The sequence below is a fragment of the Carcharodon carcharias genome, chromosome 19, assembly GCF_017639515.1.
Source record: "Carcharodon carcharias isolate sCarCar2 chromosome 19, sCarCar2.pri, whole genome shotgun sequence".
NCBI lineage: Eukaryota > Metazoa > Chordata > Chondrichthyes > Lamniformes > Lamnidae > Carcharodon > Carcharodon carcharias.
This window is the reverse complement of record NC_054485.1, coordinates 55,565,729-55,591,646: the sequence shown is the minus strand read 5'-3', so window position 1 is coordinate 55,591,646 and position 25,918 is coordinate 55,565,729. Positions and strand designations below refer to the sequence as shown.

General features: G+C 45.3%; 1 protein-coding gene across 1 annotated transcript in view; it reads right to left on the bottom strand.

The window, feature by feature from the left end:
* adgrb2 (adhesion G protein-coupled receptor B2) overlaps nt 1-25,918 on the bottom strand; it is a 1,120,188-nt gene that overhangs the window by 962,852 nt on the left and 131,418 nt on the right. Inside the window, exon 5 of the mRNA XM_041212905.1 lies at nt 4,705-4,719. Coding sequence (XP_041068839.1) covers nt 4,705-4,719 — 15 coding nt within the window. The remainder of the gene's footprint in view (nt 1-4,704; nt 4,720-25,918) is intronic.

Here is a 25,918-nt window from a genome sequence, read left to right as displayed (position 1 = left end):
ATTGAGCAATCATTGCAGTGCCAAGTATTTTACAACAGTTTTCAGGCTTTTTAACATCACAGTATTGACTCTTAATACTGACTCTGTCTTTACAAGGACACCTTTCTTCTTGCTGTTTCTTTAGAAATTAGCACAAGCTGAACACTTTGACAGGAGGATTTCTGCATTTTTTCTTGCCAGTCTATGGTTTTCCAACTATTTAAATGAATGAGCAAAAAATTGTTAATTGGGAAATGCAGAAACAGGAAAACTAGAACTTTGGAAGTACACTTGATTGTAATTTCTGCTTTGAGCCGACTATTTTTGGTGTAAATCTAGACTTAATGCTGGCCATGAGCTTACAGCAAAGCAGCTGAGAGTACCTTGAGGGAGCAGTCTCACACTGCTTCAGTTTTACACCACATGTAATTTGAATCTGTTGCCAAACTGATTAATGAAGTTTTCAAGAGGTCTGCTTGTCATCCCCACGTCTTTCTCCCCTCCTGTCCCTCTAAATATTTAAATCTGTTGGGAGAGGGTATTATCCACTGAAGATCAGTTTCAACAAATGAGTCAAGTAAACTGGGTCTCAAATAGAACTCGTGTAGATGCACTCATGCATTGGGATTTTCCCAGTCCATGGGAGACAGACTGGGAAGCAGATGGGGTGTTAAAATGTTGGCAGAGGGAGGTCCGCCATCTTCCTGCCTCCAGGGGATATTTCCAAATGAGAGAAAGGCAGAAGTTTGGCTGCCCACCAACCGGAGGCGTGCAGTCAATTAATCCTATTAATTGGCCAATTAACGACCAATTTATCTCAACATTGGACTTTTACCAGAGTCAGAACAGCCCCACCTCAAGGATTGACCAATCAAGGCTGACTTCCAGTAGCTTCGGAGGTTGTGAGGGGTGGTGGGGGTTGGCACTTCTTTTCCAGAGGTTCCAAGTACCATGGAGGAGTCCAACATAGGCAACAGTATCGTAAAAGGGTTCTGACCAAGACAGTCGTATTGCTCTCCATCCAAACAATTAAATTAATATAATTGCAGATCCATCACACCCAGTTGAGATCATCACTCTCTGGTAACAACCATTTTCTTCATCTAAGACCGGAATATTACACTCACTGTATGTATCAGATTGGTGGAACCAGGAGCAGATGTAATGTCCATTCCCGCTCAACACCTGCTGCTGACAGCATTTATGCACTGGCTAGCCAGGCGGTTAGTGTTCAATGGCAGATACAGCTACCAGATGATGGCAAAAGGGAGTCCTCACATCTAACCACGAAAGCCTGGACAGAGGTGGCAGCGATAGTGAGCAGCTGTGGGGTCATGCATAGGACCTGGTGCAGTGTCAGAAGAGGTTCAACGACCTTCTCCACTCTGCAAGGTGTGTAAGGATCGCAATCGTACAGGTGGTAGATTTGCAAATTTGGTAGCACTGACGCCAATACAAGAGAAGATTCTAGAATTGGCATGCAAGTAGGGGTGAGATTTGCTGGACAAGGAGAGGCAGGGATTTCTGATGCACTTTTGATGGGGGAGGCATGGAAAATGGAGGGCTCAAAGGCAGGGAATGGAAGGTTATGGTGACTTGTCTTCTGTTAACCTGCATCGTCAAATTTATGTGATATGCTATGCCCATGCGTAGGATGCTACAACAGCAACTTAATTTGCTTCTTTAATATTCATGTATACTCACTGCTGTTTTTCATTCATCAGGTGGATCATCATCCTGACCAGACGAGGATCCAAACAGACCACTATTAACATCGGAGGGGGAGAGTCCCTCAGATGCTGCCAGGTCACATCCTCGCCCCAAACCTCGTAGTACCTCAGATGCTGGCACCTCGATAGTGTTAAGGGCATCTGTACGGATGGTAGCACAGACTGGGTACATCATAATTACCTGAGCAACTGTCAGAGATTGAGGATTCCCAGGACTCTGACAGTGGGAGAACTGTTGGAGACCAAGAAGATGCTGAATTCCTGCAGATGAGTAACCCTGAAGTTGCCCATCAGGCAGCAAATTCTGGATATCCAGGAGGTACGTGGAGATCTGGCAGACCTTCCAGAGCATATGCGTGCCCTGCTCATTACAATGGAGGAGTCCGTGAGTTTTGTGGTCACCCTCTCCTCTGAATGTACAGCATCCTCCATCAAGAGATGGGTGACTCTCATAGAGATCTGCTCCAGCAGCTCAATCAAGGGTTTCTGGAGTTGCATTCAGATCTACAAGCCCACACACTAGAAGTGACCTCAGCAGGACATTGCCAGTATGAGAAATTGATAAGGTAGTTGATATCTCTGCTAGTTCCTTGTCCATCTATGATGAGCCAGGAGATCTACTCAAACCTCATGCTGACAGATGAGCGGTAGCTCTCTGCATCTGAGGGCTCCACTCAGAATGCTCCTGATGGAGACAGCAATTCTTCCACCTCTCTGCCAGTGTCAGTATTTTCTCAGGGTTCTGCAACGACTGAGAAGTGCTCAGCTAATGTGTAGGACTCTCCCACACAGTTGAAGCCCTCACAGCCTCCAGCAACTAGAGGACACAAAGGTCATCCAGGCTAATGAGGCATCTGAGTCGACAGTCTGTCTCCAATGCAGCTGCCAGCTATGGGGGAGGGAACATCGGCACAAACCTGAGGATCTGCTGATGATGATTGCACACTAGTCGGATGCTGAGCAAGTGAAACCCATTACAATTTACAAAGGCTCTCTTGCAGGTGCTTTGATCGCCATATTGGTGCAATCAATGGTACCCTGAATCTTTGGGAAGCCAGCAATATCCATAAATCCTCTTGCACACTGATGGCTATCCTCATCAGTTTTGGAATATATAAAGATATTCACCCTCTTGAAGAGTGTGTCCGAGACAGGTTTATGCAGTGGTGTGCTGTCGACTATGACAAACTACAGAGACCCCTTATAGGACCGTGGAATGAACTTGATGCATAAAAAGTTAGGGCAACAGTCATTTTCAGCGCTATAGGCATAGGGTACCACCCAACACAGGACTTACTATTTCACAAATGATGCTACTGTCTCTTTTGAGAGGCGGAGCCTTCTGCACTGCACCTCTATCTTGTCCAAGTAGTTGGATCTTACTCAGTATACTCTGCAAACAGGCTAGTGGCACCTTCGCCAGCCCCTTCTACTTTGGAAGCCTTGCTGGCCTTCAAACCCTTCAGGCTCTTGTGGGCAGACCTGTTGAAGTTCTCTTCGGCCAGCTGGCTCTTGTCCCTTCTCTTCTCCCCTTCATCTGAGAAAGAGCCTCTACCTGACATAACAATCCCCATATTTAAGCAATTGTATTGTGGAGATGCAGGCTGACTGATGTTATGGCCAGTCTGTTAGTGGCTCCTTAAAGATAAAGCCTCCTTAACCCCCCAAAATTTGAGCAAAACGATTCATAGAGCAATCCAGGAAGTCAAAACTTAAGCAATAAATATTAATGCCTACCTCCACACTCTGCTTCTTCTGCAGTCTTATATCCCAATTGGATTGAGAAAATATCCATTGTGAGGTCCCCACCGATCTGTGCAGCCCGTGCAATGACCATTAAACTGCATGGGCTGCTTAAAATTGCAGTGCATCACCTCTTTAATTAATTTAATTGCCACTTTACTTGGTGTCAGGATACTGCTTTCTCTGTGTTCCAGTTCCTCATGTGACTGCCCCTTGAACTCAGCAAAGTGACACAGGGCAACATCATCCCACTCAGAATAAGAGGACATGGAAAGATAAACATAGCAGGAATAGAGCTCCAGATTGATCTGCTTGTTACTAGCATCCTCACAGTACTTGTGGTAGTTCTGATGCACCTGGGAGGCCATCTTAACTTATTGATTGTAGAAATTAAGTTCCGGGTGGATGCACTGCCAGCAGCAGCCACCACTTTCCCAGTGACACTGCCAAGCAATGCACAGTTGCCAGCCTCTGATTGGCCAGCAGCTCTCACAGGAGCGGGATTTCTGTCGCAGTGCTTGATCCCAGGGAAAGCCTGCCACTAGTTAAATGCCTAAGAGGCACTTAATTCAGTAGGCCCTCCTGAATGGAGGTGATTTGGGCCTCTCCAGCCCATGGATGAACTACCTTCGCTTCCATTAAAATACCACCCGAGGTACTCAGGTCCTGGAACATCCTTGAACATGTGTCCTTCTGATGAAGGTTATAGTGTCGCTCAATATGTCAAGCTGACAATCGCAGAATTTGACTTATTTTTGGTTTCTCATCTTATTCACAATTTGTTGTCCTTCAGATCCCTTGCTAGTACCACTTGCCTGTGCCAGCAAGCTGCCAATTCACTGCTGGTTGAAATTTTTGCTACTGGTCAATCAGGAAAATAAGGCCAGCAATAAGTAGGATAGTGGAGGATTTGGACACCTGACAAATTTAGCACAGAGAAATGTAAAATGATGAATTATGATAGAAAAAATGAGAGGTAATATAAACTAAATGTACAATTTAATGAGAGTGCAAGAACATAGATACCTTGGCCCCCACCCTCAGGGTCATGAGCTGGCAGTTGGGGACAGAGGCATTATTGGCTTACAGCTTTTCAGTCCCAGCAGCACCACTGAGGGGGGCGAGTACAATCGAGAGGTCAGTCGGGGTTTCAAGTGGCAATGGCCCTCCATGGGATACTGGGTGTCCAAACAAGAGGGACCCTCCCGAGCCTGCAGTCAGGCTACCAGGATATACCTAGCAGCCTCACCACATGGTATGGGCCTTCCTCTGCCGCTGTTAAAATATCAATGCCTCAACTTGCCCAAGGGCAGGAAGGCCATCCATCACTTACCCACCACTGGCAAAATACCAATGGAGGATGGCAGGTGACAGGCACAGCACATCCCACATCTGCCAGCCTGCTCCCAGCTAAATTCCAGCCAAAGTATCTCCATTCCTGTACCCCTTTTGTATGATTCAGTTTATATTGCCTCTCCTCATCCTTTCCCAAAGTCGACAGCCCTCTCTACCTGGCTGGCCTGATCAGTTGTATTGGCCAGCCCAACAGTTCATGTTCCTTTATGCAGCGATGTGCCACAGACGGGCAGAAAGCACAGATATCTACAGCTGTTCGCTGGTCCGAATCACAGGTGAAAAGGCTGAACACCACCGTCACCTTTTCCACAGGATGCCAAGGGAGTCCATCACTCCCAAAAGGACTCAGCTCCTGTTGCAGCTTACCATACAACCACCTTTATTCGCTTCCTCCTTTATGCTGAACTCCTCTGGCTGCTGCACAGTCCCTCCATGTGGCTGCAACCCCATCTCTCTGCAACTTTCCTTCTCACCAGAGGAATTGAATTTAGAATGCAGCGATAAAAGCAAAATACTGCAGATGCTGGAAATCTGAAACAAAAACAGAAAATGCTGGAAAAACTCAGCAGGTCTAGCAGCATCTGTGGAGCGAGAAACAGAGTTAACGTTTCGAGTCCACTCTGAAGAAGGGTCATACGGGACTCAAAACATTAACTCTGTTCTCTCTCCACAGATGCTGCTGGGCCTGCTGAGTTTTACCAGCAGTTTCTGTTAGAATGCAGAGACCCCATTGGCAAATGAGCCCTCTACTGCGATGAGATCCTCAAATACTGAGTCCTGAAACCAATTGCCGCTGTGGACTTGAGAGATACCCTTCCATTAATAGCACTTCACATTTGTCCCACCCTCTATAGTACATCCAAACTTGATGGCACCGCTTCTTCAATATACAGCTTCAGATTGTGCCAGCCAATTCCCTCCGCCTCTCAAATGCCACTCTGGAGTTGAGACTCTGAGCCTCCATGCAACCTTTGATAAAAATAACAGCTTTAATTACCTGCCCCTTGCTGATGTGTCTGCCACTGATCCATCCCGCTGCCCACATCTCGGAAGATGGGTCAACATCCTGCCATCAGGGAACCAGCCCAACGTGGACACACACCATTTTAACTGCCCCTACCTCCTATCCCGTTGCCATAAGGTTGGGAAAATCAAGGCCATAGAATTATTACAGTACAGATGGAGGTCATTTGGCCAATCTAGTCCATGCCAGTTCTCTGTACAATAATTTAATCAGTCTCATTCCCCTCTCTATCCCAGTCGCCCTGTAAGCTTATTTCCCTTAAGTGCCTGCCCAATATCCTGCTGAAGGCATTGATGATTTCCACTTCTACCAACTGATTTCATATCTATGCTGCCACTGCTCCTCTAAATTTGCTAACAAAACCATGCGGTACTTCATCAACTGCTTTTTGAAAGCACATATACACATCAAGCATACTACCCTTATTAACCTTCTCTGTGATTTCAGGAAGAACACAATTAAGTTAGTAATGCACAGCAGCCCTTTAACTAATCCATGCTGACTTTCATTTATTAGCTCATGCTTCTTAAGGTACCAATTAGTTTTGTCCCAGATTAATATCTTTTAAAGTTCCTCCGCCACACGCATTAGATTGACCGGCCTGTAATTGCTGAGTTTATTCCCTTTTTGTGAACATTAATAGAACTTTTCCAAATCCCCAATCTTTTGGTACCGCCTGGATTGGAGGATTGTGGGCAGAGCCTCCTCAATTTCAGTCCCGACTTCCCTTAGTAACCTAGGTGGCATTCATTCCCAACCAGGTGACACTGCTATTTTGGGTACTGCCAACCTTTTAAGTATCTCTTAATTATCTATTCGTTCTATCCAACATCACTACTACCTCCTCCTTTACTGCTAAATTGGCAGCATCCTCTTCTCCAGTGAAGACAGGTGATAAATATTTATTTAGTACCCCAGCAAGATGATCTCCATTTTCATCCCTAATTGGTCCATTACTGTTCAAATATTTTAAGAATAAGTGGTCTGCTCTGCGTGCAAGGTCAGAGTGCAATTACAGATCATATGAAGAAATGTGTGGAGATCCAAAATGAAAATAAATATTCCCTTATTTTCCAGTGTAGTGGTGTAAAATTGCTCAACTTCCTTTTTCTCAAACACGACAGTGGCATCGCCATTTGGAATTCCACTCTATCTTTCCTTTTTGGAAGAAGAGCTGAAGCCAGAGGATATCATTGGGGTGTGATACCCTCCATTACTCCCCCTCGTCTTCCAAAAAGGAAAGATAGAGTGGAATTCCAAATGGCCATGCAACTGTCATGTTTGAGAAGGAGGAAGTTGACCAATTTCACACCACTACACTGGAAAATAAGGGAATATTTATTTTCGATCTCCACATATTTGCTCATACGATCTGTAATTGCACTCTGATTTTAGTTTGATGAAGGAACAGTGAATGCAAAGATTTTACTACACAAAGGAAGCAGTGACAGTTATGTCACATGGTGCACAACTGCCCTTAATTTCTATGTTATTCTAAAGTTCCCCATAAGCCAAACAGCCATGCAAAGATCCCTCAATTACATTACCCTCTAGAGTTAGGAATTTCATTAGCATCCCATGAATAATTGGCAAGAGCGTGAGAGAACAACCAGATTTATCAAATTTCTGGGTTACCCAGAGGAGTCCAGGCAAATAATTGTTGGTGCCTATGTGGCCACACACATTTCAACAGGAAAGGACACCACCTGATCATATGTATCACTCAATATTTATTGGCATGCTCTTCAGAGCAGTGGGGAAGAGTTATGGATGAGAAAACAGGAAGTTTTCAATTTTTTTCCTCATTTCCCACTAAAGGGCCAGCCTGATTTGGCAGCCTTTAAGGTGAGGAAGGCTGTGGCCATGGAGCAGGTAGGTCTAGTGATGGGGGGATGAGATGATGGCGAGGGGGTGGGGGTCTGGTAGTGATCATGGGGGCTGCATTGAGTGGGGAGATCAGGGGTCAGATATCATGAAGATTGGGAATCAAATAGTTCACAGGGGGTCAGTGAACGTTGGGAGTGTGAGAGTTAGAGATTTTGAAGGTGGGTTTTTTCCTTTACAGGGCGGCTTGTTAAGCCTGGAAGAAACACTCCAGCTCCATCTGGCCCCCAAACAGTACTGGATCTTGTGAAATCAATAGTTCTCACCTCCTTTTACCTATTGAGTTTGCTAGGGTCAGGAAACCCTGTCGACAGTAGTTAAAAATAGAAATCTTATTAAAATGCTGACATACAGCCTCCTAAAAAGGTTTCAACAACAATCCGTCTCCCAGGAACAAGTTAGAGCATCCATTAAAATTGAATGGGCCAGTTTGAGATACCTTGGGTTTGGGCTTGAAATTTTTTAAATTTTAATTTCCTCAAACATCAAACCCACCCCATTTAGCAGATTGAAATTACTCTCTTTACATCTGTGGGAGCTGCTGAAGGCCTTTATTCTAAAACTGATCACTTTTCCATTACTCTTTGCAGCACATTGGTGATCAAGGTTATCCTGTACAACCATGATTGATGACTCATGTAGTTTTTCAGTATTCCTGGGAGCAGCAACATAATAAGCTCCATTCATATATCAGAGTCATCATTGATCACACAATGTGCAAGCAAAACTGTGTCTTGGCAAGTTGCTGCAATGCATCTTGTAGGCAGTGCATTCTGTAGTCATGGTGTGCCATTGGAGAAGGGAGTGGATATTTGAGATGATGGATCAAGTGCCAATCGATCAGGCTGTTTTGTCCTGGATGGTGTCATGTTCCTCGAGTGTTGGAGTTGCACATATCCATGCAATTGGACAGTATTCCATCACCTTCATGATTTGTGTTTGTAGGAGGTGAAAGATTCTGGGGAGCCAGGAAGTGAGTTACTCACCGTAGAATTCATAGCCTCTAATCTGCCCTTGTAGCCACAGTACTTGTGTGGCTGCTCCAGTTAAGTCTCTGGTCAGTGGTGACCTCCCAGGATGTTGATGGTGTGGATTCAGCAATGGTGATGCTGTTGAAAATCAAGGGGAAGTGCTTAACTCTTATTAGCTATGGTCATTATATGGTCATTGCCTGGCACTTGTGTGGCAGTAATGTTACTTGTCACTTATCAAACCTGAATGTTGTTTCGGGTCTTGCTATTCACGAAGCTGTAGCAAAAATACATTGTGATCTATGGTGGAATCTTCTCATCTTAGTCACAGTCAGGACTGTGGGATCCTTTTTAGTTTGGGAATCCGATTCTCCAAATGCACGCCTGGAGTTGCTCTTTCCCAAGCAAAACTAATTATCAGCCCAATTCAGAATTTCCTGACAAATTAGGGAGGGAGGGCAGGCAGGGGAGGACACACCTAAAGCAGCAATGAGGTATTTCTATTTAAAGAGGACTCACAGTGGCAGCAGTATTTTCAGCAAATAAGGAGTGTGAGGGAGAAAACAGCTCGAGCATGGGTGGAAGACATCGAAAGGTTGCTTCTGGTTCATGGACTCATCCCTGGAGATGACGATTGATGCAGCAGAACATGGTGAGAAGTTCTCTACCCTGAGGGTGACAGGAGGAGGTTAATGATCCTCCTCATCAAGCAGGCTTTAAGTTGCTGAGAATGTCAGTAGATGAAGTGTGGTACCAAGGACCTGCATCCAGCACTGGAAAGATTTAATCACCTCATGAGGCCTGACAAGGTGAGTGTCCTGCAAATCTTGTTGGCATCCATCACTCCCTCACCTCCCTTGCATTCTTCTGCACAGTACTCTTTTAATCTGTACACTCGTCATACACATTCCTTTTTCTCCAATATCCTTCTCTAGCCTCCATCTGAACAGATAACACTCACACTCACCCTCTTCCTATTGTCTTCTCACTCCCATTCCTCATGGTCAGCTTCCTCAAGTGTCTACCATTCATCCTCAGTTAAATCCTCATGCTTCTAACTCTCTGCCATTTCTTGCTGCAAGAGAAGAGAGCCCACAACTCAGGGAGAGGCAAAGAACTGGAAGTGGAACTGCAGCTGTCCCATCCTGACTGCGATGGAGGAAGAAGCCCCGGACAAGGTGGCAACTGCACAGGTGACGGAGAGTTGGGGCTGGCCCAGAGGCCTGGTGATGCCATTAAATATCAAACTGACACTTTGCACTTAACTGTCATTCATATTGAATATATATCATCAATGCATTAAATGCCATGATCTGCACAATGAATTGGAACTCTATTTCACCTAGGTTCAGCACTATACTCACGTCTTTCATCTGCCACAGGTACATTGCTGGAGACAATGCAGACAAGATGAGGAGCCCAAGGAGCTCTCAGAGGAGGACCGCACTCTGAATCATTATGTGACTCCTGCGTCCCTTCCAGCAGTGCAGATACACACACCTCAGTGGTCCAGCTTCTCAAATTTCTCAGGAAGATTTCTCAGGTAACTGGTGAGAAGCACATCAAATCTGAATAGGAACAAGTGCTGGAGACAGGGACAGCAATGGAGAATCCTCATTAGAGGGTGCAGGACCCTTCAAACTTTACTCAGCCAGACACAGAAGCTGAGCCTCAAGGGTCATATACTAAATGGGTACTTGTAGAGCAGCAATGGGAAATATTTTCAGAATTTCCAAAGGCAATGTGCACCCTTGCACAGAAAATGGGGGCGTCCATCTCTAGCATGACAGTGGCATGATGACTCAGGCTTTTGCACTGATGACCACCTCCATGAAAATACAGTCAACTTCATGAAGAGTTGGGCACAGTAGGTCACCCAATGCATGCTAGTAAACACCAATGAATTATGGCTGCCACTTTGATCAACTGAGATCAAAGAATCATCTTGGCAGTTGTTCACCATAATCACCTGTAGTCAAGTGTTTTCCTCCTCTTGGTTAGCAGGGAAGTGCAGGAGGGCATTAAGAGAAAAGATAAAGGATTGATGGCAGTGTGGGTGCTTCCCGAGCCACCCCTACTCCACAGCCGTTGCCCACACCCCTGACAGAGCCACGCATGCTGCATCCTGCCCTGATGGCCAAGTCTACCTCTGCACAGATGTAGGTGGGGCAGTCCTTGGTGGGACCCTTGAAGGCTCAAAACCCAGAAAACATCTGACACTGGCATCTCACATGTCAGAGCAAGAGAACGAGCAGCCTCCCTCTAACTCTGGAAGCCACAGCTGTGGTACATGCAGAAGTAATAGGTGTATGAGGATAAAGTGTTTGTTGGACAAAGGGAATCACTTGGGCGCTTATAACATTAGTGTTCCATTATTTGAATGAAAAATTGAGTTATATAGAATCATGCTGGCACTCTGAAACAGCAACTCACCTAGTCTCATGCCCGGCCTTTATTTTATTTCAAATGTATCAAATTATCTTTTGAAAGCCTCAATTGAATTGCCTCCCCAACACTATGGGGAAGAGAATTCCAGATCTTAATCACCCACTGCATGAAAATGTTCTTTCATGTCATTGTTGCTCTTTTTGCTAATCATCTTAAATCTGTGTCCTTTGGTTCTTGACCCTTCTGCCAACAAAATCAGTTTCTCCTGATCGACTCTGGCCAGATTCAGGATTTTGAAAACCTTTAACAAATCTCCTCTTAAACTTCTCTTCTCCAAGGAGAGCAGGTATAGCTTCTCAAATCTATTTACGTGGTTGAAGTTCCTTATCTCTGGAACCTTCTTGTGAATCTTTTTGCACCCTCCCTAATGCCTTCAGATCCTCCCTAAAGCACGGTGCCCAGAATTAGACAGAATACTCCAACTGAGGGTGAACCAGTGTTTTATACAGATTCTTCCTAACTTCCTTGTTTTTATACTATATGTCCCTATTTATAAAGCCCAGGATCCTGTATGTTTTATTAACCACTTTGTCAACTTGCCCTGCCACGTTGAATGATTTGTGCACGTACACCCCCAAGTCTCTCACCCCTTTTAGAATTATACCCTTTGTTATGAAACAGTAAATCATGCGTGCCAGGTGAACCAAATCCATGAGGGAAACTTGATCATGCTATCACAATGGTTTTGCAGTTTGTATTTATTACAAAGTGTGTGCACTGAATTCAGAAGTGACAAGTCCACCAACACCTTCAGGGATTTTTTAACAAAACTGAATTAAAATATTTACTAACAAAAGAAAAGACTTCAAACATACATAGGACTCCAAATAACTACTATATAACTCCTAAAATTCCTAATTAACCGTAACCTGACTCCCAGGTACACCTCTTTTAAGGCAATGGTCCGAAATAGATTTTACGTTTTAAACAGATCCAGCGAATTAACACAATACCCTGGACAGTGGAATTCCAAATGACTTTTCTCCAGCTTCAGTTTCAGTAAACAGCAAACTTATGCACAAATGCTGGAGGGTTTATTAAGGATATTTCACACACTTCTGTTAGATCTCACAGGACCTTCTCCTAACACACAGCCTCATTCTCCTTTATATATGTTTTTGTCTTTTTAATGTGTAAATTCTATTGTTTCATATGTCTTTGAAACTGTACCTTCCTCACGATATAAAACTTTCATGTTGCTACTATACATTGTTGGTAACCTTTGGGAAAAATAAACACATTCTTTGGCCTTACTTATCTGGCTAGTTGTAAACGAGCTAAAATCCCTTTAAAATCTAAATCTCCCTTCATCTATCTAAGAATGCAAATTCCCTTCACGCCTTACACTGAAACAGTGGTTTACTCATTAGCATTTCAAGCACCTAGCTTCTTTTGATGAGTCAAAACATGCAGTCTTCTTGACTCCAAATGTAATTAAATCACACACAGACAGACCTAACTATACTTAGCCTACTTTACAATAAACCAGAAAAATATTATGAAAATTATTAAACATTTATTTATATTGTCTCTCCTTATTCTTCCAACCAAAATGGACCACTTCACACTTTTTAAATGCAATTTAGATTTGATCTGCCACTTATTTGCTCATTCCAACAGCCAAAGTCCTCTTGAAGTTTGTCACAATCCTTCTCACGGTTCAAAATATTTCCAAGCTGTGTATCATCTGCAAATTTTGAAGTGCACCAAAGTCCCTGTGCACCAAAGTCTAGGTCATTAATATAGATGAAGAAAAGCAGTGTATTAACACCTAATCCTGGAGAACCCCACATATATCATCCTCCATACAAAAAAATGACCATTCACCATTATTTTCTATTTCCTCTCACTCAGCCAACTTCATATCCATGCTGATATTCTCTCTTTTAATGCATGCGGTTCAACTTTGCTGACAGGCCTGGTATGTGGCACTTTATCAAATGCCTTTTGAAAGTCCATTTACACCATATCAACAGCACGACCCTCTCTGCTAGATCATCAGAAAAGGTGGGCATGCAGTGTGTGGGCTGCCTAGCCACACCCTTATCCCTCACCAGCAAAAATTCCCGGGAACAGGAACCGGATGGGCACCTTGCTATTGTATCCCAGCCACCATTTTTAAAGGCCTCCTGACTTGGCCTGAGTCTGCAAGAATTTTGGCCATTGTGTCAGCCATGACTCAGTTGGTAGCACTCTTGCTTCTGAATCACGAGGTTCTGAGTTCAAGTTCCTTTCCAGGCCTTGAGCACAAAAATCAAGGTTGACATTCTAGTGCAGTACTGAGGGAGCACTATACTATCAGAGGTGTCATCCTTCAGATAAGCTAACTGGGACTCCAACTTCTTGGTTGGGTGGATGTAAAAGGTCCCATAGCACTATTATAAAGGACAGTAAGGGAGTTATCCAGGTATCTTGGTGAATATTAATCCTTCAATACACATTACAAAAACAGATTATCTGGTTATTAACACATCGCTGTTTATGGGAGTGTGGCTGTATGTGCTGAGCACATATTAGCTGCTGCATTTCCTAGATTATGATAGTGACTATGGGTAGGATCTTTAGGCCGGCGAGTGGGGAGGGCAAGGCCCGCTCACTGATGCGTAAAATGATGCCGGATGATGTTGGGCGGAACTCCCGGCATCACCCCGCATCACTTCCATTTTCAGATCAGTGGGGCTACAGCTGAGTCAGCTATGGGCCCGCCGACCTGTCAACAGCCTATTAAGGCCATTAATAAAACAATTTGGGTTATTGACAGTGCTGCCCGTCCAACCTTAGGGTTGGCGGGTAGGCCAGGAACCCTGGCAGGCTTAAGAAAAAGCAATGAAGCCTCATCCATAGTCGGGATAAGGTTTCATGAAGGTTTTTAAATATTTAATAAAGGTTTGAGTTAAAGTGATGGATACAGTGTCACCTGAGGGTACATGTCAGGGAAAAATTTTAAACATTTATGTTCAAAGTTTTGATTCTGAGCCGATCTCCTTGATGCAGCACTTAGCCCACCTCCCCCCCCCACCACGGAGTGTATAGCGCTTCCTCGTGGACGTCACGTTGGGCGGGCCTTAATTGGTGCGCCCCTAATTGGGGGCGCCTATCGCGGAGGCATGGTGGGGGGTCTTCCCTACATTTCAAAAGTACTTTATTGGCTGTAAAGTATTTTGAGACATCTGGTGGTCATGTTCAATAAATGCAAGTCTTTCTTTCTTTCATCTCTTCCATAAAAGGGGGATTGTGGCCAGGCAGAAGTAGCCTTTAAGTGGCCATTAATTGGTTACTTAAAGGCTTCAATTGGGGCAAGAGCGGGATGGCCACCCTCATCCTCCCTGCCCCTTCTAAAATTGCTGCCAGGTAGATGCTGGGCATGACACCCACAGAATTATATGCAGCCACTCCATCCCACACCTGCAAACCCACTGAGGGAGGGCCATAAAATTCTGCCTTTGGGCGGAGTTTTCTGAGCCCGCTGGCAGCAGGCATGATAGGTGGTGTGCGCGAACAATAGGCGGGACCCACTTTATAACTGCATGAAGGCCGGTCGTGATCTTCCACTCAGCCCACCAACAGCAGGTCGCATTTCTCACCATCAGTCGGTGGGAGCTAATTATAACTATATGCTAATGTATTACAAGGCCATCCCGCCACGCTCTTGGAACCCTGTTGTATCAGCCATCCACGTCGGCGGTAAAGCATGCCAACATGTTTCACAACAGCACGCAGGCAACGTGCATTTGGAGGCCTTCACTTTGGAGGAAGTGAGTAGCAGCGTTCTCCACAGCTCCCCCATTATTTACAGGGTTCAGGGGCATCGGGGGAAACTGATGCCTGGCTCTCAGGTGACTGCTGAGGGATGGGGTGTCTGGGGGCAAGTGCTGGCCGGTGGGGAAGGGGCAAGTGCTGCCCTGGCGCTTCGTCCCATGCACAGGCAATTGAGGGGGGAGGGGGTGGAGGATAAGCAAGAGGAATTGTATAAACTGACGATGCTTCTGCAACTAAGGCAAATCAAGTGCAGCCACAGTGATATGATTTGGGTCAGGCTCCTAGCCTGCCCGCCCATGCAAGCATCAAAGGGCCACCAAGCTCTAAATACCTTACCCCCACCACTCTCCCCCACACGCTCCCAACACAAACTTAGAGTCCACCACCACTTTTTTGGACTGCGGAGCAGTTGGACTGCACACATTGTACAATCTCCTCACCAGTGCTGGCCATGTAGCACTGCTGGAGGCGCTCACAGCCCAGTGCAATCTCAGCATTCTGGTTTGGACCAGTGTCCGCCATGTCGCAGGTTGAGAGGGCAGCCATGTAGAGCACTCATCTCTGGCCATCTGAAGGGTGACCAGCACTGTCTGGGAAGCATTAAGGGGCAGTCACACAGGGCCAGGAAAGGTGCTAAGTACAACCATGATAATCATGTGTTTCTCTCTTTCACACTGCAGGAGGACTACATCAGGATCATGGATCCTGGTGACCTAGCTATATGCCTGGTGGCCTACAGAGACCGTAGAGGATGGAGGAGAAAGCAACTGAAGTACCTGGTTGCACAAAGGCAGGAGCAGCAACCTCATGAAGAAGGGGCAGCAGGGGCTCTGGCACATGCTGCTCAGTTGCGACAGCAAGCCGTGGCTGGTCAGCGCCTAGCGACACCCAGGATCTATAGATGCCACCTGCCATTTCTGCAGATGACTGAGAGTCAATGTCACCAACGACTGCGCATGTCTAGGGGCCTGGTGGCTCACATCTACAACTTACTGCAGGACTTGGCGCCAAAGGGAACATGGAGGGCATCCACTGCCACTTGCTGTGAAAGTGACCGCGGTGCTCAATTTCTGTGTCAGTGGCTGCTTTCAGGGGTCCACAGGTGACCTCTGTGGGATTTCACAATCGGTCACCCACAAATGCATTCATGAGGTCATGGATGCCATCTTCCTCATGGCACACAACTTTGTGCATTTCGCCTGGGACTGGGACAGCCAGGATGCAAAGGCTATTGGATTCGCCCTGATCTCAGAATTTCCACAAGGGCTTTCACTCACTAAATGTGCGGCTGGCAACTACCAGAAACGTGTCCTGCAGGTATGCACATAGTTTCCAGGGAGTGTGCACAGCGTCTACATCCTCAGTTACTCGCAGATCCCTGCAGTCTTCCAGGGTCCACAGAGGCTGCAGGGTTGGCTCCCTGGGGACAAGGGCTACCTGCAGAGGATGTGGCTGATGACACCTGTGCAGCAGCCTCAGACTGCAGCAGAGCAGCGCTATAATGAGGTTCATGCAACAGCCCGCAACTTGGCAGAGCAGGCTGAAGATGTGGTTCCGATATCTGGACCGGGCTGGTGGAGCCCTGCAATACAGTCCGCAGAGTGTGTCATGCATCTTTGTCATCTGCTGCGTCCTTTACAACCTGGCTCTGCAACAGGGTTAGGAGCTGGTTGAGGAGATAGAAGAGGTCCAAGTCTCCTCCGATGACGAGGGCACTGACAGAAATGAGGGTGAGGGGATTCTCGGTGGTGACAACAACAGGGTTGTGTCTCTCGCACTGGCTAGATGAGGCAGCCGCATTCAGGAGGCCCTCACAGCTGCCAGGTTTGTGGAGGATGATGACAACATACAGTGAGGTATCCCTGTAGATCCTTGCATCGTAGATGTGAACATTTGACTGTGAGAATGCTGTCATGGAGATGCAGTGGAGGCCCTAATAATCACTCGATCGCAGAAGGATTAGTGACAACATGCAGTGAGAACACTCTACAGGTCTACACATAGCCTCTGAGACTGTCTGACTCCTCTCTGGCCGAGGGCAGCTTGCCTGCGCTCCATGATCAAGGCGATCTCAGGGACGCAGCCATGAAACTTTAGACGCATCTAATGCTGTGTCAGTCCTTCAGCATCACTGGTAACAGATGCTGGTGTGATGGGGGCCAGTCCCATCTTAAAAGGTGCTGAGAACACACAGAGAGTACAAGAAAGGTCAGTGACACCTGCCCCCTACACTCTGGCAGAAATGACCTGCACTGCCAAGGTGCAGATATCAGTAACGTTTGCAGGGAGTGTGAGGCTTGACCATCACTGTGGTCTGAAAGCTGAAGAAGTTCTGAAGAGTCATAAGGACTCGAAACGTTAACTCCATCTTTCTCTCCACAGATGCTATCAGACCTGCTGAGTTTTTCCAGCAATTTTTATTTTTGTTGAGATTGAAATGGCTAGGCTTTTCCTTCAAAGAAGCCCGTGATGTGAAAGAAGAAGAGTTAGTTTAGCTGTGCACAATCCGGCTTGAAAAAAATCATGGGTGTGTTACTCACAATAAGAGTTTGTGGTGGAAAAATTAATCCAGGCAGATCTCTTGGTTAAAGCTAGTTTATTTCCAAGACAACTCCTCAATACTAGTAGCTTCCACACAAAGTATTCCAGCTGTACCTTTTTATTCTATTCAGTTGGGATAATTAATGCCCGTTACCTGTTTAATTACCAATTGGTTTTAACAAGATGATTGCCATATTAACAGGGTGTATTTAATGCCATTGAAATACGTTGAGAAAACAAAGTTCAAATTATATAGAGCCTTGTCCAGCCTTTATCAATCTTCAGTTGCCAGCTTGTTTCCAACCTTGCTTTCTCCTGGAGCCTCTACTGCTCAACTGTCTATTTAATCCAATGTCTCTTCTTCCCCAGGGTTTCCTTTAGGGGAAGGAGGAACAATACTACATGCCTTTGTCACAGAGTCTTGTCCCATATAAGATTAGGCAGGGCATAATGATGAAGGGTAAAGCCTTGTCCCTTTAAATTGTGTGTCCACGACAATGAACAGCAGCCTTTGTGGCAAGCAAAGTGAGTTGAGAGACTTTTTGTTAGGAAAGATGATGTTGAATATTTGGTAAAGTTTCCTTTTGCAGAAGTGAGTCTCTCTGAAATCCAGAAGGTGATAGGCAGGGATGAGAGATAGATAGATGGTGGAAGAAATATATTGATACCAGGGCTTTAACTTACCTTGACCTTGCTTATATGGTGATTGAAGCTCTCTTTACAGTTTTAGGAGGCTCTTGAGGTGGTAGGTGTTATACTGACAGGCTATGATATTTTTTCTTTAAAAGCTGCATCACTTATCTATGGGGCAGCCATCAGGCTGGTCTTCAATTCTAGTAGTTAGCACCTCCTAGATGCATTGAAAAATCTGGAGAAATTCCTGCTATTTCCACCTCTAAGCTGCTGCTCTCACTACCATCTCGCTCTAAGTGATGCTGTACTTTAATTGGCTTCATCTTTTAAAAGCCACACCAGATCTGTATTTTTCCTCCCTCCCAGAGATGACAAACAAATGAAGTGCAGTCTACTGGTCCCAAACAACTTTTTATAACTAATGAGAGTTCTGGGAGAAAACGATGGCAGGTTCGTGTCAGTTTTACAATGGAAGAAAAATGCAGGCCATATTTTTAATGAACTTCATTTCAAGGTTTCCAACAAGGAATTTGGGCTATACCTGGGCTAATTTACAGCCAGAGCATTTGAAGATAGCAGGCACGCATGGTTAATTAGAGTTCTTCAGAGTGGAATATTGCCAAATAAAAATGATGAACAACGTTTCAAGAATTAATTTTATGTTGAAGATCAACACTCGTGTCTTTGTTCTTTTGGTATTTAAAGAGTAGTAAATATGTGCAATTGCTGTAGAAATGCTGTTTGTTCTGAGTGCTGTTCAGTTATCTGTTTTGATGTTTATATCTGTCAGAGAGCCTTCTTCTGGTTTTTGAAATAAGATCATTTGGTGGAACATGATACATTCCAGTTAGCCAAGGTAGAAGGGTAAGTGTTCTCTCTGAGTCTCACTACATCTGCAAAGATAATTGAAAAGAAATCCACCTAGCTCGCTGATGTCCTTTAGGGAAGGAAATCTGCTGTCCTTACCTGGTCTGGCCGATGTAAGGTTCCAGAGCCCACAGCAATGTCATTAACTCTGAACGATCCTCTGAAATGGCCAAGCAAGCCACTCAATTGTGCCAAAATGGCTAAGAACTTCTGATAAGAATAAAATAAAACTGAGCACCCAGCATCTACCTAGGCACTGGATTCGGATGCGTGGAGGCACATCCAGCCCAGTTGACTCTGCAAAGTCTGCCCCACTATCATCTGGACACTTGTACCGAAATTGGGAGAGATGTCCCACAGATTAGTCAACATTAGTGATTATCATTAGTGACATAATCATACATACATAACTTGCAGCCAATATCCCAAGATATTCCATCACCATCCTCAGGTATGTCCTGTGCCACAGGCAGGACAGGTCCTTCAGAGGTGGTGGCACATTGATGCGCCGACAGGAGGGAGTAGCCCTGGGAGCACGAAACATTGGGCAGAATTGTCCCAGATTTGCACAAAGGTGCAGTAGCAGGCGGGAAAAACGTTTTACCCACCGCCCGCAATGGCGGCTTCTCACATCATATTGTCCCAAACCCGCCGCATTAATTATGCATTCTCAGGAAATACGCCATTTTGATGGCGGGTGGGCTCTCATTCGCCCGCCACGCTATCACCTCGGCGCTTCATCACACCAGGCACCATATTTAAAGTGCAGCCGCACGCACACCTCTCAGTGCTTCCAGCCCAGGACTGCTGCACAGAAGACATGGCCCCAAAAGGCAAAAAGACTGCAGCCTCCAGGTTCAATGACGCCTTCCTCGAGCGGCTTTTGGACGCAGGATGGGCAGCAACATCACTAATCCGGCTCGGGAAGCAGTGGCAGTGGTGGTCAGCGCCAACGCCCTGCAAAAGAGGACAGCAAGGTTATATACAAGGTTTCCCTAATGTGTGGCTGCTTCCCTACCCCCGCTACCCCACACTTGCTTGTGCACTACCTTCAACCGCAGGGCAGCCCTTGCCCCTCCACCCAACCCCCCTCAACTGCAGGGTAGCCCTTGCCGGCCCCCCTGCCAAGTTGCCTCAATATTGAAGACCCTCGCAAGTGCTCTGCAATGTTGCTGAGCACTCACATCCAAGTTCCCCTCAAAGTGCAGCCTGCCAAGTGCATACCTTATATACGCTGTTGTGAAACACATCAGCGTGATGTGGACGGATGATCCAACAGTGGAGGGAATAATTCTCGCAGGATGGCCTTATGATGATATGCAAATATATTACAATGAAGTTCCCGACTTTCGATGGCGGGAAACGCGGCCCACCATCGACGGGCTGAGTGAACCACTGCAAACTGGTCTCATGATGTCCTGAAACCAATTTTTGGCCATCTCGCCTTATTACCCGTTCACGCCGCCGAACATGCCCAGTGCCAGCAGGCATGGAAAATTCAGCCCATTTTCTTGGGGCCTCATGAAGTCTCATGGCATTAAGTCAAACACAGGTAAGGAAACCTCTTTTTGATTACTACATATCATACCACGCTCAACTGAAGAAGCAGTACTCTTCCATTTTCAACATCACTTGGCAGAAGCACTAGGGGTAGCATAAAATGTATTTTTCATGGGGGACTTCAATGTCTAACACCAAGTTGGCTCTGCACCATTACTGACCAAGCTGGCTGAGTCCTGAAAGATATAACTGCCACAATGGGTCAAGAGCAGGTGGGGAGAGAACCAATAAGAGAGAAAAGCCTACTTGACCTCATCCTTTCCTATCTACCTGCCACAGGTTCATCTGGCCATGACAATACTGGTGCGAGTGGCCACCGCACATCCTTGTGGTGACCAAATCTTGTCTTAATACTGAGGACACTCCATGTGTTATGTGGTGCTACCATCATGCTAAATCAGCTAGACTCAGAACAGTCCTAGCATCTCAAAACTGGGCATCTATGAGGCCAGCAACACCAACTGATTGTATTCAACCACAACCTGTAACCTCATGGCACAGCATATCCCTCAGTCTACCATGGTCATCAAACTAAGGGACCAATCCTGGTTCAATCAGGATTGTAGAAGGGCACTCAAGGAGCAACACCATGCATACCTAAAAATAAGATGCCAACCTAGTGAATCTACAACACAGGGCTACATGCATGCTAACAGCAGGAGCAGCATGTTATAGGTGGAGCGAAGCAGTCCTAATTGATGAGATTAAGGCTCTATTGTCCTGTCACATCCAGTCATGCATGGTTGTGGACAATTAACCAACTAACCGGAGGAAGAAGGCCCACAAACATCCCCATTCTCAGTGATGACAGAGCTCAGCACACCATGTGCCAAAGACAAGGTTGAAGAATTTGCAACCATCTTCAAGCAGAGGTGATAGGTGGGTGATCCATCTCGGCTTCCTCCAGAATCACAGATACTAGTGTTCAGCCAATTCAATTCTCAGTGATATCAAAAAAAGGGAAAATGCTCCAGAAATAGCAAAGGCTATGAGCCCTGACAGCATCCCAGCTGTAGCACTGAAAACCTGTGCTCTAGAACTAGTCATGCCCATATTCCAGCTACAACACTGGCATCAGCCCAACAATATGGAAAATGTCCTGCCCAAAAAAAGCCAGGCAAATCCAATTCAGTTGATTATCACCCCATCCTTATACTGTAACATCAACTACTCAATCATCAGCAAACTAATAGAAGGTATTGTCAATATTGCTATCAAGAGGCATTTACTTACCAATGACCTGCTCAATTTCCATTTCGCCAGTGTCGCTCTGACAAGGTCAGCCTTGGTCCATGCTTCAACAAAACAGCTGAATGCCAGAGGTGAAGTGAGAATGACTACTCTTGACACCAAGGCAGCATTTGACCAAATGTTGTATCAAAGAGCCTGAGCAAAATTGAAGTCAATGGAATAAATGCTGGCCTAGCTAGTAAAGCCCTGAATGAATAAAGATAGGCTCTAGTGGTTCAAGGAAGCAGCTGACCAGCACCACTTTAAGGGAAAATAGGGATTGAAAAATAACACTGATCATGCCAGTGATGTTCACATCCCAGGAACAAATAAAATAAAATTGTTGTTGTCTTCTGAATGGCACTGATTAAATTCTGCAAAAGCATGTTAATTTGTTTTCCCATTCAATAATCCTCCAATGAGAATCATTTTTGACATCAGAAACTCTGAAAAATTATAAACATTAAAATAAAATTAGATGAAACTGCAACAGGGTCAATACACCTGACATTGGGTTGGCACATTTTGCACTTTGAAATATTTTCAGTTAGAATTTCACCTAGTGCACAAAATATGGGTTTTCCAGCAACTATGGCTTCAGGTTCAGCCTAAAGGTCCTCTTCTTCCAACTGCTGCATGCTGTTTCATCTTTGCAAGGCTGCTATGGCTTTTGAGATCCTAAGCAACACCCACCTTGATCTGTCCATGCATCTGAATTTTTGGGATATCTGTTCATGGAGGTGATCCCATATGATTCATTTTATAATTGATACTGTTCTTGTCAATGGCTGTCTCAAAAATCCAGGGAAATGGTGTTTCAGGTTCCAAAAAGCAATCATGAAATCATAGAATGGTTACAGCATGGAAGGAAGCCAGTTCTCTGCTGGAGCAACACACCTAGTCCCATTCCTCTGCCATTTCGTCTGGATTTTTTTCATCCAGTTTTTCTACCTCATCATATAACGTATAGATTTTCATAAAATTAAGGTTGGCTGCTATGAGAATAGCAGACATGAGTTTAGCAGAACCAATTGCGTATTTGTAGATTGAAACAAATTTCTGACTTCTGTTTATGAAGATTATGGGCAGAATTTTCTGCCTACCGGAGCTGATCCCCGCCAGAGAAGTAGGCCCCGCCGCCATTTTGCATGGGCGGGCCATTTAAGGTCCGCCCAGCGTGACGTCTGGCGGGAAGTGCTGCCTCAGGGAGATCGCTGACAGCTGTAAAAACATTAAAAATAGAAAAGAACTCTTTAACATGTCCCCTTCATGTGACAATGTCACACGAATTTCATTAAAACTTAATTCAACTTTTTAAATCCCTACATGAAACCTCATCCCGCCAGTGGATGAGGTTGCATGTTTTTCTATTCCCCGCCGGGGCTCCTGGCTGACCCGCCAATCTTAAGGTTGGACAGGCAGGTCCTTTAATTGCTTTAATGATCCTGTCAATGGTCTCAATAGGCCACTGACAGGTCAGCGGGCCCACAGCTGATTTTGCTGCGCCCCCGTCTTCCTGAAGATTTAAATGAGATGGGATGATGTCAGGGGATCCCCCCGACATCTTCCCGTGTCATTTTGCATGTCGGCGAGTGACCCCGCCCCCGCTCGCCGACGACAAAATTCAACCCTATGGGTTTGGGGATAGGAGCATGTATGGTCCCTGCCTTAGAAATCATGTTTTGCAATTTGGGTTAACCTGGGAACACTTACAATGCTAACTCATTCTCCTGACTGTTTGATATCAGAAAAGTGATGAATAAATTAGCCCTGGAAAATCTATGTTATGCATGACTTCAAAATGTGGGAGATAGCCCCTGCTGTTGCATGAAAGGATTTAATAATTTGGAAGTTATGATAATTTCAGCAGCAGAGGAAAATACTCTTTTTATGATCCCCTTGATTTCCAATCAGTGCCCTTCGAAATCTGCAAATTTTGTCCTCAAGCTGACCTGCTCCTTGCCTACAGCTGACATATGTGCTCCAGGGCTCTTTTATTTCCCACCTGCAGCTACAGTGTAATCACCTGACGGCGGGTTTGGCCACTTCCTGCCCGCCTCCGCCGCATGACTGCCAGTGCCCCATATGGCGGCGCCCACCCATTAAAATTAATGTTACATTCAGTGGCACACACTCCTGCTTCCACCACTGAAACTCGCTCCTCCGGGATTAAATTCCACCCTTATTTTTCCTTTATCTCCACTCCCAGATCCAGCCTACATGTTCACCTATTTCCAAATGCATCAGTGGGAATTCTAACCTTTGACTTTTATCTGGTTTCAGCCAGGTGCAGTTTCCGTTTCTGTTTTATTTTCTCTATAAATAGGGTCTGACCTAAAAAATATAAGCTTTGAAACCATGGATCCCATCGCACACTAGCTTCAGGAGACAGTGTATTTTGTTACTGTCTCCACAGTGATAAGTAATAGCTGAAGGCTAAAAGATATTAACATACAAAATCAGCAAGCAAAAGAAGGTGAGGTGGTTCTTCAAATCTGACCCAGACAACCACAACCCCTAGTGCATTGTGTATCGGCATCCAGTTCACAGGCCAACTTGCCCACGATCAGTCATGTAATCTGGAAAAGGCAAAACAACAAAAAAAATGAGGTGGGGGGAAATGGAAAATCCCTTACCCACCCTTTTAGTAATTTACCTATTCTTTAAAAAATGTGATTTTCTTCCTAATCAGGAACTGTTTCAGCACTCACTTGAAGGGAAGCATCTGAGCGCCTGAGTTTTTCCAAAGATCAAGTATCCTCTCGAAAAAGAAGAACAACTTAACATCTAACCTACTCCTACCATTGTATAGCTTTCCATGACTACTCCTCTCAAGAGGAATACAATCTAACCTTTCAACAATTTTGTATACTTCTAACAAATCACCCCAAAATGTACACATTTTTATAGAGCTCAAACTCAGCCCCTGTTTAAGCCTTTCTGAATAACCAATGAATTTTTAGTTGGGGATCATCCTCTTGGGCCTTCAATTTTGCAAAGCTTCTACGCTAGCCAGCATTTGAGACCGCCAAAAACTGGATGCAAATTCCAAACAATTGTACAATATTTGGTACGACCAGCACAAGTCAAAGACTTTGCTTTGTTTTACATTGAATACTTCTAATTGTGCAACCCAATACCCTGTTTGTTTTGGCTACAGGTCTCAGCATTGACCATAAACTTTTAAACAGTAATGAACAATAATGCCAAGGTCCTTTTCACTATGTTGTCAAGAAATAGGGACTTACCTTAATCCGGGAAGAGGCTAATGACTCCATTTCATGACAGGCCACGTTTTCCACAGATACATGATTCGGGAGTGGGCTGCGCAGTGAGATCTTCAGTTTGGGGATAAGTGCCCAAGACGCCCGCATGGGAAAGGAAATGGTGTGAAAATCTAGTCATGGGAGCCAGTAGTTGGGTGCCATAATAAGAAAAGGGAGGTCCCAGAGAAGTGAAGGGAACTCAGGAAGAGGAACCCCAGGAAGAAATCCCAGAGAGAGAGAGAGAGAGAGGACCAGGGAAGGAGCCACCGGGATGAGGAGACCACAGGTAGAAACCACTGGGGAGAGAAAACAATGGGCAGAGAAGCAAAGAAGGATGCTCTAAGCAGTAAAGGCGCTTTGATCTATAGGATCCAAGTAGTAAGAGCTCAGGAGAAGCCCGAGCTGAAAAGGCAGCGGAAGGTTGGTGACCCTGTGCTATGAGCCGCTGGGGCAAAGGTAATCCTTTGGAGCAGTGATGTTCTGTTCATCATAGTTGAAGAGCTGAAGTCGTGTCTGTGAGTTGGTGCTGGAGTGCAAACTCAGGAATCCAAGGGAACCTTGTCTCAGGAAATGAGGCTGAAACCATGGAAAGTGAGCAGATATTTAGCAGTCCAAGTTGGAGCAACTTTTGGAATTGTCATGTCCATAAGACATAAAAGAGATCATAAACTGTTTAAATCAAACCTTACATTCTGCTTATTTAAAAATGGACTTTGCCGGACCAAAAACATGGTTGCTACAGGTCACATCATTTGCAAGTTTGCTACAGTTCTGAAAACTTCCAACAGTAATTACAGGACAAAGCTCACCCCTCGTCCTTACAATCAACAAAACAAGGGAGCAGCAGGTAGTCTGCCTCCCCAGCCTGGTCTTAATGAGGAGAGAGAGCGAGAGAGAGAGAGAGAGAAATAGAGAGCCATTGAAACT